Here is a 13,149-nt window from a genome sequence, read left to right as displayed (position 1 = left end):
TCGTTTGAAACAATGAAAAGTACGGTGAACTTTAAACGAACGCGTATATTTCGATAAGGTAATAAAAAAAAGAGGGAATGAGACGTGAATACTATTTATAAAACGTTCGCGAACGTTTAAATTAACAACTCTTCCGAACGGGTAAACGACAATGATAATAATAATGATAATAAAAATTTCAAGGTCATTACGTAAGGTTAACGCAATTACGAATAAAATCTCGACAAGTATACTTACATACATTTTTATCGAAAACAGGTATTTTTCCGTTAAAAACAATTTTTTTTTTCAGGTATTTTTCTCATTCCTTCCTTTTTTTTTTTGCTTGAAATTTGTGACGTCAATCCAATAATAATAATAATAATAATAAAATTCAAGTTTTAAATTATAGCAAACTTGAACTTCTTTGTTCGATAGGTTTGGTAGGTAGACAGACTCATTCGATCTTACCATCTCTCTCTCTCTCTCTCTCTCTTTCCCCCTTTCTATCTCTCTTTCTTTTTCTCTTCCTTCGGTTTCAATCCAACCTTGAACTTCTCGATGATAATAATAATAATAAAATTTGTCTTCCTTTTCTCATCTCGTTTTTTTTCTCTCTTTTTTTTTTTGTCTTATCTCCTCGGAATAAAAAATTTTCTTTTTTCCTACTATACGTATTTTTCCATTTCGCTTTTAATTATTATTATTATTATTATTAAATTTATCGACTAGGGGAGTAGATAAGTTAATAAATAAATAGAAAATTTTTTATTTTAAATAAACATTGAACGGGTCAAGTTCAATCGATTTAAATAAAATGGATAATAAATACGCGGGAAGGACGATTCGATTTTTTTTTCTCTTCCTTCTCGAACGTAATCAAGGAAAACATATATTATTATTATTTTATCTCTCTCTCTCTCTCTCTTAAAAAAGTATCATCCTTCGATATAAAAATTTATAGTTGTGGTTATAACAATTGTTAAAATAATTTATGAAAAAAAAAAAAAAAAATTTTTCGACGAGGTCACGAACGTTTTGATTGATTTGACGACGAACTCGTGAAAATTTAGTAATAATAATAAAAATAATTAATAAATAATAATTTTTATAGCGCTACAGTCTTTATAGTTTCTTTTTTATTAAGATGTATATATATTTATGTACATAATTTTTTTTTTTCGATATAGTAATAAAAATTCCAAATGTTGATTACTTTGTTTTTTTTTATAAATGTTTTAACATTGAAATTTTTTTTTTTTTTATAAACTCGTCAACCTTGTGCTAAATCTATAATTAATAAATCTTTCATAAAAAATAGGAAAATTTACTGGAAATTTTTTTTTTTTTTTTAATTTAATAAAGCTTGATACGGCACTGATTAAATATATATGTGATATGACCGTCGCAAAAGGTTCGATAAATCATTTTTTATTAATTTCCACGAAATTTTTCCCATGATGGATTTTTTTTTTTCATGATGACATTTTATGTAAATTTTGTTTTTTATTTTAATATAAAATAAAAAGAGAGAGAAAGGGAGAGAATGAAAAAAGAGAGAGAGAGAATGAAAAGAAAGAGAGAAACGGAGAAAAGGAGACACAACAGAGGAAAGGACAGAATGGGGAAAGAGATAAAGAAAGGAATAGTGGAACAGACAGAGAGAGAGAGAAAGAGAGAGAGTGAAAGAGACAGACAGAGGGAGAGGGGGAAGGGGAGAAAATTTACTCCGGAAACCTCGAAAGATAAACATGAAAACAAAATGACCACAGATTTAAATAATATAAACAACCTCAAGATATATTTGGTAAACGTTTAACGTGTCACCAGATTTAAATTTTAATTAATTTTTATTTAAATTATTATTTGTCTTTACCTATTTTCCCTTTCGTCTCTTTTTCATTTTCTCATTTCTCTCTCCTTCTCTCTCTCTCCTTTTTTCCCATAAGGTACGAAACAACCCGACGTATATGATTTATATTTTTTTTTTTTACAAAACTTTTTTTTGTCAACCTTTTGTTTTCCACCTCCATCAAATAAATTTTAAAGTATTTTCTTTAATCGTATATACATGGAGTTTAAAACGGAAAAAAACATATTATTCATTTTCAAAGGTCACTTCCGGTTTTTCTCATTCAAAAAAAAAAAAACTCTTCTTTAATTTTTCCCAATTCGATCATTTCAGATACGCGACACATGAAAAAAATAATATTTTGTACAATTAATTTAAATTAAAACTTAATCGAAATTTCTAGAAATTTATTAAATAACACGGTTGACATTTACAATGGTGCCAACATGAAAACGCGCGACTTTTTTTTTTAAATTTATCTCGTGGAAAACTTTAAACTAACAACATTTTCTTTTTTTCTGTTTTACTCTCTCGTAACGTGATATTTTTTTTATAATAAAAATATTTTCAAATAAATAACTCTTCCTGCTTTTCCCGCCATTATCATCATCATTATCATCATCATCATCATTATCATCTCTTGAGTTTCCATTAATCTGATAATATTTAATTTCAACAACGCGACGATGACGACGATGACGACAGCTTGAGTTTTAATTAATCTTTTTCGGTTCTCTCTCTCTCTCTTTCTTTCCTTTTCGATCCGACCTGCCCCCCGCCCCCCCAAAAAAAATTTCATTTATTTATAATTATTTGTCGAGGGATAGTGTGTTTGTAATCATTTCGCTTGTCGTGACAACAATTTGTCACGCACGTGTTCGTATCACGCGCGTCGCGGTCGAGTTCATCGCAATTAATAATAATAATAAATAAATAAATAATTTTTTTTTTATAAGAGGAGACTTGGGAGAAAAAGGGAAAAGTCGGGGAGGGGAAGGGAGAGGTAAAGGAAGGTTCGAGAAAAAGAAAGGAAAAAAAAAAAGTTTCCCGCGCGCGCTTGTGTGTGTGTGTGTGGTTTTTATCTTCCGGGAAATTTTTTTTTTTTTTTCGTCTATTGCCACGTTACGCGCGAGTTATAAATAAATTTAACGCGACGTTGATTTATCGATTATCGATGAGAGGATTTTTTGTAGGGAGGGGTAAGTTTTAAGGGGGTTGTTTTGTTTTGTTTCATAAAACAAAATTTTAGGGTCACTTCCCTCGGGGTCACGAACCGCATGATAACTTTTTTTTTCTTTTAATCTAATTTTGTGTGTGGGTGCGTGCGTGCGCGTATGCAAAAAAAATTACTTATTGATTCTTTTTTCGGGAGGGCAGGGGGTGGGAGACCTTGTTTTTCTGTTTTTTTTTTTTAAATTTCATTCATTTTTTTCCGACGGTCCCCCGAAAAAAAAAAAAAAAAATTTTTTTTCATTTAAACGGTACAAATAAAATGCGCGCCAAATTTTAAAAAATTTAAAATTTTATGTATTCCCCCCCCACTGTGCTTAAGGCAAAAAAAAAGCGCGCCAAATTTTTAAATTTGAAAAAAAAAAGAAAAAAAATTTTTTTTTTTTTCTAATGGACGAATGCCAATTTTTCATTTGTGAAAAAAAATTACAATATGGCGGACGCGTAAATTGCTTCCGTCTTTAAAAAAAATTTTTTTTCTTTTTTTTTTTTCCTTTTTATGTTTGTTACTTGTTGTTGTTTGTTTGTTTGTTAACGAAGATAAAAAATATTTAAAAAAAAAAAAAACAAAAAAACCTACTTAATTACGCGATGTAAGTAAAAGAAATAAAGAAAAAATGAAAAAAAAAAAAATAATAATTATCATTATCATTATTATTATTATTATTATTATTATTATTACACGCGTTAATTGACCTGTAAACTTAGTGGTACGAATTTTTTTCACGCGGATTTGTTGTCGTCTAAGCAAAAAAAAATTTTTTTTTAAAAAAAAAGTTGGTCAAATCAAATTTTTCTTTTTTTTTTGCTGAACAAAACGAATGACGATGACGACGACGATGATAATAATAATAATAATAATAATAATAAATTACGTTTTTTGGCTTTCGTCGAAAAAACGAAAATTTTTTTTTTAAATGTGAAACAAACGACAACCAACGATAAAAGAACCGAAGCTTTTACTACGCATTTTCCACGTTTCTCTCTCCCCCTCTCCCTCTCTCTCCCCCTCTCCCTCTCTCTGTCTCTCTCTCTCTCTCTCTCTATAAATAAACGTAAAAACGCGCGCGTAATAGAAAAACAAATTCAAAAGTGTTTTTTTAAATAAATTTATAGGTTAAGGTTTTTCTCTCTTTTTTTTTTTTTATGAGGGGGGGGAATTTTCACCGTAACCCTTTCATTTTACGATAAACAAAAATAAGAAGAAGAGATAATGCAGATGATGATGATGATGATAATAATGATAAAATTTTAGTTTTAATAAATTTAATATGGAATTATCTCGTATTAAAAAATTTATTAATTTCCGACACAATAATTTTCGCCATCATTAATTTTTTCATATATATAATAATAATAATAATAATATTTATTAAAATCAGTGCCGTAAATAAAAAAAATTTATTTTCAATTAATATAAATCCATCTTGTCAACTATTATTATTATTGTTATTTGTAATTTTCTTATTAATCGTTTCCGTCATGTTTTTTTATTTATTACTTTTATTTTTCTTTTTTTTCTCTCTGCCGATGATGGCGCCGCCCCATCGCTGTCGAACACATCAATTAAAGATTGAAAGATTTTCCGAAAAGGTATAATAATAATAATAATAATAGTAATAATGATAATGATAATTTGTTTAAACTTTTACAAAAAGAAAAAAAAGGAAAAAGTTTTAATAAACAATATTCACGAAGGAAAAGAAGAAAGAAAAAAAAAAGGAAAAGAAAAGTTTCGAGTTTGAATTTCTTTTTTTTTCTTCCATAATTTCCATCAATTTTATTATTATTATTATTATTTTGTTTTGTTTTTTTTGTTGAACTCTTTCTGGAAAAACTCTTTTTGTCTCACTCTTTCCCTCTCTCTCTCTCTTTCAATCCCTGTTTTACCAAACAAATACGCACTTATCATTATCGTGCAGAATTTTATTTGTTATTATTATTATCATCATCGTCATCATCATTATAAATAATATATTTTTCGTTGTAGTTGTTTGTTGTTTGTTGCGGTACAAAATTTTATAGTAATTTAAATAATTAAAATGTTTTTCATCACAAAAAAGGAAAATAAGGAAAAAAGGAAAAATTTTTTAATCAACGCGAAAAAAAAAAGAAAGAAAACTCGAAACGTAATACGAAAAAGTGAAAGATGATGATGATGATGATGGAAATAAAGAAGAAAGAAAAAGAAAATTATTTTTTTTGGTGAAAAGGGTTAAAGGTGAAAATAAGAAGAAGAAAAGGATAAAGGAAAAAGGAAAAGAAAGGGAGGGAAATGAAAATGCCAAAATATATATTTTGAAAAGGGTCGAATTTAAAAGTTTTTCTTTTTTTGTTAATTTTAATTTAATTTTTTTTTCTTTTTCTTTTGTCTCTCTCTCTCTCTCTCTCTCTCTCTCTCTCTCTCTCTCTCTCTCTCTCTCTCTCTCTCTCTCTCTCTCTCTCTCTTCCTCTGTCTCCTTTTTTGAATTAAAAACCAAAAGAAAGAAAAAAATAATAATACGGGTTTTTAGAAAAGAAAATGAAATTTTTTTTGAATCGAATTTTCTAGAATTAGTCGGATTTCATGCAAAAATATAAAAAAGCGACATTGTTTTATTTACGCTGCGTTTTTTTATTTATTTAAATTTTTAACGCGCGTTTTATTATTATTATTATTATTGTTATTGTTCAAGTTTTAAATTGTCGACAAAGACCGATCGGACATAAATTTTTGTATGGAAAAGTTTTTAAATTTATAAACTTTATTATTTTACTTTATTTATAAAATAAAAAAAAAAAAGGAAAAACCGGAAATAAACTTCAAGAAAATTTTTTCCGAATAAAAAAAAAAAAATGGCGAGTCGTTTTTTTTTTTTTTTATTTATTTCCAGTTTCGGAAAAAAATATTTTTTTCTACTTTTTCCAGGTTTGGAAAAACGGAAATGAAAAAAAAAAAAATTTATTGATTTTTAAAAAAAATTTTTATTATCATTCTTCCTTCTTCGTTTTCTCAGCTCTCTCTCCCTTTCTCCCCCTCTCTCTTTCCCTTGGAATCAATTTTTCTTTATTTTCCTTTTTCTCTCTTTTGCTTTATTTTTTTTTTCGTCTCTCTTTTAATCCTTCCCTATTATTTTCTGTCTCTCACTTTTCTCTCTCTCTCACTTTTTCTCTAGCTTTTTTTTTTCCACATCCAATCTTTTTCTATAATTTTTTGATTCTCTCTCTCTCTCTCTCTTTCTTTCCTTCTTTCTTACGTTTTTTTCCTCTCTATTTCTTTCTTATTCTCTCTATTAATCATACTCTATAACTTTCCTTCTCTTTCTCTCTCGCCTAATTTTTTTTCTCATTTTCCCTTTAAATCTTTCTGTATGATTTTCTGATTCTATCTCTCTCTTTCTTTCTCTCTCTTTCTATTTCCATCTTTATTTCGTTTTTTCTCTCTCTGCCTCTTTTTTTCTAACTCTTTTTTCCTCTCTCAAATTTTTTCTTTTTCTCTCTATTAATCATCTTCAATAACTTTTCTTCTCTCTCTTTCTCTCCCACTCCCCCTCTCTCACCCTCTCTCTTTCTCCCTTAATTTTTTTTTTCTTTTCCTTTTTCGACCCGATTTTAATTTTTCACGCTCAGGTACATTTTCTTTTCGCATCATTGATCATTTTAAATTAATTTCAAATTTTTTCGACCACTCAACAAATAATAATAATAATTAACCTTGACCTCATTTTTTTTCGTCGAATTGTGAGCAGTGGGGAGGGGAATCGGGGGGAAAAAAAATAAAATTATGCTAAACTTAACGAACTTGAGAGTTATTAACTTCTTATTTACATAACTTAAATAAATTTTATTAAATAAAATAAAAAAGCCTTTTTTTTCAAAATGAAAAACAAATTTCCTTTTTAAAGTTTTCAAGTTTTTTTTTTTCTTCCACTTCCCGACCTTCTCCTGCCACTTAAAAAAAATTGTGATTATAGTTGATAATAATAATAATAACAACGGCTTAGCATTTAATACGTGCGAGTGCGTGTGTGCGTGCGTGCGGCATTTAATGAGATTCGACTCGGTTTTAATTATCGCGTCAAAAATTTATTTACCTCGTTAAAAAATTTTTTCCATTCATTCATTTTTTTATTATCGACGTTTAAAAATGGCGTTTGTTTGTTTTTTTTGTTTGTTTGTTTTTCGATTGTTTTATTTTTAACCGTTAGGTGTTTACGACGACAAAAAAAAATTTCCGACAGAAAAACCTGAAAAACAAAAACAAAGTACAACAACGACACGTGATTATTTGTCGATTCGACGAAAAGTTTTATGATTTTTTTTTTTTTTACAATTCAAACGAAAACAAACAACAACAACAACTTGTTGTTTGTTGTTGTTGTTGCTCGACTGGATTTTAAATTTTATTACCTAATCTAATACACGCACACCTTCAAAAAAGTTTTGGTTTCAAGGGTACATTACGAATTTGTTATAATCGGACAAATATTTTATAACTTTTTTTAAAAAAAAAAAAAAATATTCATTCACCTTGATCTCGAATTAGTTATTATCATTATTATCATTACCATTATCATTATCATTATTATTATCATCGTTATTTATAATATTAACAATTATTTGGTAAAAAGTTTTTATTAACCGATAAATGTCAAACGAATCGAACCATTTATTTTGGCATTTTCTTAACGGAACAAATATAAATATGAGAAAAAAAAAAGAGATAGAAGATGAATTTGGGTAATGAGAAGGAAAGAGAGAGAGAGAGAGTGAAGAGAAATTTGTCAAACGTTGAAAATTTAAAATGTTTCATTATTTTTGCTTCAAGCGTTTCTCCTTCATATTTATTGTTAAAATTATATTGGGATCTTATTAAACTCCCCCACCTTCATCTCCTCCCCTTTCCTCCTCCCCTCCCCTCTCTCTCTCTCTCTTTCACGAAATTTTCTCCAGTTTTTCATTTCTTTTCTGAATTTTTCCTACTGGAAAATGATTAAGTGCGTTCGCATGTTGTATAAAATCATCTTATCAATTCTTTTTTTTTTTTTTTATTTCACGATTAAATTGTATTAAATTGTTTTGATTACGTTTGTCGCGTTTGTTTCGTTTGTTGTGTTTGTTTTATTCACTCCATGTTGAATTCATTCAACAATTCAAAAGAAAATTTTTTTTTTCACGAAAAAAAAAAGAAAATTTACGACGTCGTAAAAATAAAAAAAAAAAAAAAACTTTTATTTTCGAGTTAAAGACGTTGTAAAAAATATTTTTTTAACGGGGAGGTAGGCGGGGGCGGTTCCCCCTCCCTTCCTTCCCGTTAAATTGAACCGGAAATTGTTTAAATAAAGATTTTTATTAATTTATAAACATTTATAATAACGTTAATAATAATAATGTTTTTTTTTCTTTTTTTTAGAAATCGACGCCGGAAGTAAATAATAGAAAAGAAAAAAAAATCATGGAAGAAGGTTCCAGTAGAGACGTTACAGTCATGCAAACCCTCCCACAATCCCAGCGAACGTTGCCTCCTAAAAAAGTTTTATTAACACAAGAATCAACGATATGGACGAGAAAACAAAATGCCGTTTGCGTGAGGAGAGCCGTTAAAAGATACGGTACAAAAAAATGTCCGACAACAATATTAAACGAATTAAACATGACTGTACCAAGAGGAAAAATGTAAGTATTATTATTATTATTATTATTATTATTATTATTATTATTATTATTATTATTATTATTATTATTAATATTTTAAATAAAAGGTTTCAGAATTCTGGAGATGACAAAAATAAAAATATACTTTACAGAAACAACAACAACAAAAAAGTTTCCATTACTTGAGATTATATAATTGTTTTCCCTCTAGGATTTCAAATTTAAATTTCTATCATTATCAGTATTATTATCATTATCATTATCAATATTATTATTATCAGGTACAAATAATATAATTTAATACCTTCCGGTTAGTTGAAATCAATCAAATGGATAATTTTATAAACACCACATGAGCGTAAAAAAATTTTTTTTTTTTTGTTGCATCAAAGTTGGCCGCACTGCTTATTAATTAATTTTTGGTTTTCGTTCGAAAATGAAATTTGTTGTTGTTGTTGTTGTTGTTCTCGTTGTTTGTTACACACGATTCGAAAATATAAATTGTTTCGTTAAAAAAAAAAAAAAATTAGTTTCCGTTCAGTTTCTTAATTATTATTATTATTATTTTAATTAAACACGTCTGAAATTTATTTTCAATTTCTAAAACGTTAAAAACCTTGAAAATCCTTACGACGATGATAATGATGATAATAATAATGATAATTTTGTCTTTAGATTTCCCCCCGGAAAAAAACATAAAATTTTTAGTCGTTCAAAAATAATGTTTAACTTATAGTGATAAAAAATTTAATTGAATTTGCTCCGCCCCCTTTTTTTTGGCGCGATTATCAAACAGGAAATAATAATTTTTTTTTTTTTTTTGATTACAGTTACGGTCTTTTGGGAGCTTCCGGTTGTGGTAAAACGACACTTTTATCATGCATAGTTGGGAGAAGAGCATTAAATTCAGGAGAAATATGGGTTTTAGGTGGTAAACCTGGTTCTAGGGGTAGCAGAGTACCCGGAAGTAGAATCGGTTACATGCCACAAGTAAAAATTTTCTTTTCGAAATTTCCTTTTCTTTTTCCAACAATTTTCCTAATGGTAAAATAATTTTCTTTTTTTTTTTTTTTTAATTCAAGGAAATTGCTCTCTATGGAGAATTTTCCATAAAAGAAACTTTTATATATTTCGGATGGATTGCTGGAATGTCTTCTGAACAGGTGAAAGAAAGATCAGAATTTCTTGTTAAATTTTTAATGTTACCCACACCGAGCAGACTCGTTAAAAATTTAAGGTAAATTTTCTTTCTTTTTCTTTTTCTTTTCCTTCTTATATTACCCCCTCCCCATCCCCCCCAAAAAAAAACCAAATTAGTTTTTAATTAATGAATTCTATTCAAAAAAAAAAAAAAAATCGATACTTTACAAAATTTTTTTTAAATTAATTATCGCTAAATTTAAAAAAAAAAAAAGAAGAAAAATTCTGACGTCATTATGACGTCATTAAATAAATAAAAAATTTAGTTTTTAATAAAAATTAAATTTTTAACACCCGTTTTTCGAATTCGAATGAATTTTTGAATGGTTTATAAAATTGGAGGGAGGGGGTAGTAAATTAAATTAACGAAATATCTTTCGTTTCGTTACCCCCGCCCAGCCCCGCCCCCACAGCCCCCCAGCCCGCCCCTGGGAAAAAAAAAATTTTTTTGTTATTTCCGATGCTTTTTACTCGTACTCGAACGAGTAATTAATAGTAAATGTTATTTTTTTTTTTTTAAATGTTTTAATACGGTTTATTTTATGTTGATGCATTATTATCATCATCGTCATCATCATCATTATCTTTTTCTAATTCCACGTTTTAAAAAGTTTTAAAAAGTTTACGAAATAAAATTTAACGTCAAAGTTAATATATATATATATAAATATAGAAAAAAAAAGTTTGTTTTCGAACCATGCGTTCGTTGGTGCGTATTTTTCACAAAAAAAAAATTTTTTTCTTTGTTTTATTCAATGACGTCATAAAATTTTCCCGCGTTTTTTTTTTGAAAAATTTATTCGATCGATCGGTTTTTTTTTTTTAATTTTTTCCGTTACGAGTTCGGGTAAGCGTGAGTTGTTAATGAAAACCTTTTTCGTATTAGAAAATTAAATTTGTTTAATAATTTAAATCGGATCGTGTGACCTTTTGACATTTTATTTTTTTTTTTCGTTTCGTAATTAAATTTTCATCGACAATATATAAATAGACAGAATTTTAAACAAATAAATAAAGATAAAAAAAATAAATAAATAAATAAATTGATTGTCGTTTGTCACAAAAAAAAAAATTTTCATTATGCATTTGCTTCATTAGTAAGGTCGTCTCCTATTTGCTTCCAGTGATTAACATAAAAATTTCTCTCTCTCTCTCTCTCTCTTTCTCTCTCTAACATATTTTCAATGGAAAATTTTCTTTTACGTATTTTTTTTTTTTTTTTTTGTTAAGGAGAGTAATTTTACGTAATACGGGGATTTAATGGATTTACAAGTTTTTGGGTTTTTTTGTTTGTTTTTCTTTTTCTCTTTCTCTCTCTCTCTCTTTTATTTCAAGGTTTCATCGACGTTAAAGATTGTTAATAAATAAAGTCAATTATCATTATTATCATTATTGTAATGTTTTTAAAAACAAAAAGCTTATAAGAATTTTTTTCAATTTTTTTTATTTTTAAATATGTAAATTTTTTAAAAATGGATGTCAAGGTTTTTCCTCTTTTCCCTTAACACCTTCCTTTTTCTTCTGACACGACTTAATTAAAAAAAATTTTTTTTTTTCATTGGATTTTCCAACAGCGGTGGACAACAGAGAAGAGTATCGTTTGCAGCTGCTTTATTACACGAACCCGAACTTCTCATATTGGACGAACCTACCGTGGGCGTCGATCCTGTTTTGAGACAAAGCATTTGGGATCATTTAGTCGAAATAACCAAAGATGGAAATAAAACGGTTATTATAACGACTCATTACATAGAAGAAACGAGACAGGCTGGAATGGTAAGATAATTCATTCATTCATTCATTCATTCAATCATTCATTCATTCGTATTATTATTTTCCCTGCGAATGTGAACGAAAGGGCCAAAATTTTTTTTTTTTTTTTTTTTTTTAAATCAATCCCGAAGGATTATTGCATTTATGTACATAACATAAATAAATATTTAATTAATAAAAAAATTTACGTTAATTAATTAATTAATAATAAAATCGTTTGGTTGCCTAAAATAAAAATAAAAAAATTTCAAAACAATACAAAAACAAAAAAAAACAGAACATAAACAATATGAATAAAATCGTCTGCTGTATGTTATGATGATGATGAGGCTCTGATAAATAATAATAATAATAATAATAATAATAATAATAAAGTATTAATTAATTTAATTAAATTATCGATCGCTGTTTATTTATTAAAAAAAAAAAAAAAATGCAAAATCATTATTTAGAAAAAGGCGATAACGAGGACAACGTTTTTATTAACACGATAGCAGGTTCGATAGCAGGCGTCGTGGAACTTTGTTTGATGTATCCAATTGACACGGTTAAAACGAGAATGCAAAGTTTAAATGGCGGTAAAAATCGTAACGTGTTAAATATACTAACGGAAATGATAAAAACGGAAGGAGTTTTGAAACCTTGGAGAGGAGTCGAAGTCATCGCGACTGTACACGGTCCCGTACACGGCGTGTATTTCGCATCATACGAATTCGTCAAATATAGAATGTTAAACGTATTTCCGGAATCTTTGGGTTTATCCGCTGGTACGGCGGGTGCGGCGGCGACGATAATCCACGATTTAATCGTTAATCCCGCCGAAGTCATTAAACAAAGAATGCAAATGGAAAACAGCCCTTATAAAAACATCGGAGATTGCATCGTTAAAATATATAAAAACGAAGGGATTCCGGCATTTTACAAATCATTCGAAACTCAACTCGTCATGAACGTTCCTTTTCAAATGATACAATTCGTCACGTATGAATTTTTCCGGAAATTAACGAATTCGGATGTTAATTCGAACATATTGATGCATTTCGTTAACGGTGCCGTGGCGGGAAGCGTGGCCGCTGCCGCCACGACTCCTTTAGACGTTTGTAAAACACTGATTAACACGCAACAGAGACAAGTGTCCAACATGTTCGGAGCCGTTAAAACAATATATAAAATAAACGGTATTTCCGGTTTTTTCAAAGGTACCACGGCTAGAATTTTACATCAGGCACCGTCTAATGCCATATGTTGGGCAATTTTCGAATCAATGAAATCAATCATGGAAAAAATTAAGAAAAACTTTTGAATGGGTAAATTTTTTACTTTTGAATGAATGAATAAATGAACGAATGGTAATATTTATCGGTTATTTCGAGAAAATTTTAAAGGGATTGATTAATAAATTATCATTTACATTTACTTCCTGTAGGAAAATTTTTTTCTTTTTCGATTAATATTAATTACCAAATTTTTTTTTCTTTTTT

The 13,149-nt window shown here is 28.1% G+C and overlaps 2 protein-coding genes across 2 annotated transcripts; both read left to right on the top strand.

Annotated features, from left to right (window-relative positions):
* Positions 1–8,495: 8,495 nt before the first annotated feature.
* Positions 8,496–11,680, top strand: Phum_PHUM027030 (Nod factor export ATP-binding protein I, putative; the record flags this gene model as incomplete). Its single annotated transcript, XM_002422951.1, has 4 exons — positions 8,496–8,716; positions 9,526–9,685; positions 9,778–9,932; positions 11,470–11,680. The coding sequence occupies 4 exons, from the start codon at positions 8,496–8,498 to the stop codon at positions 11,678–11,680; spliced, it is 747 nt and encodes a 248-aa protein (XP_002422996.1).
* A 421-nt stretch (positions 11,681–12,101) lies between these two features.
* On the top strand, positions 12,102–12,971 carry Phum_PHUM027020 (mitoferrin-2, putative; the record flags this gene model as incomplete). The annotated part of the gene is made up of 1 exon (XM_002422950.1): positions 12,102–12,971. One exon carries the CDS (start codon positions 12,102–12,104, stop codon positions 12,969–12,971), a length of 870 nt encoding a protein of 289 aa, XP_002422995.1.
* Between the last annotated feature and the right edge of the window lie 178 nt (positions 12,972–13,149).

This window comes from Pediculus humanus, genomic scaffold, assembly GCF_000006295.1.
Source record: "Pediculus humanus corporis 1103172107382 genomic scaffold, whole genome shotgun sequence".
Lineage (NCBI taxonomy): Eukaryota > Metazoa > Arthropoda > Insecta > Psocodea > Pediculidae > Pediculus > Pediculus humanus.
The sequence above is the reverse complement of the archived record's forward strand: the minus strand, read 5'-3'. Positions and strand labels throughout refer to the sequence as shown.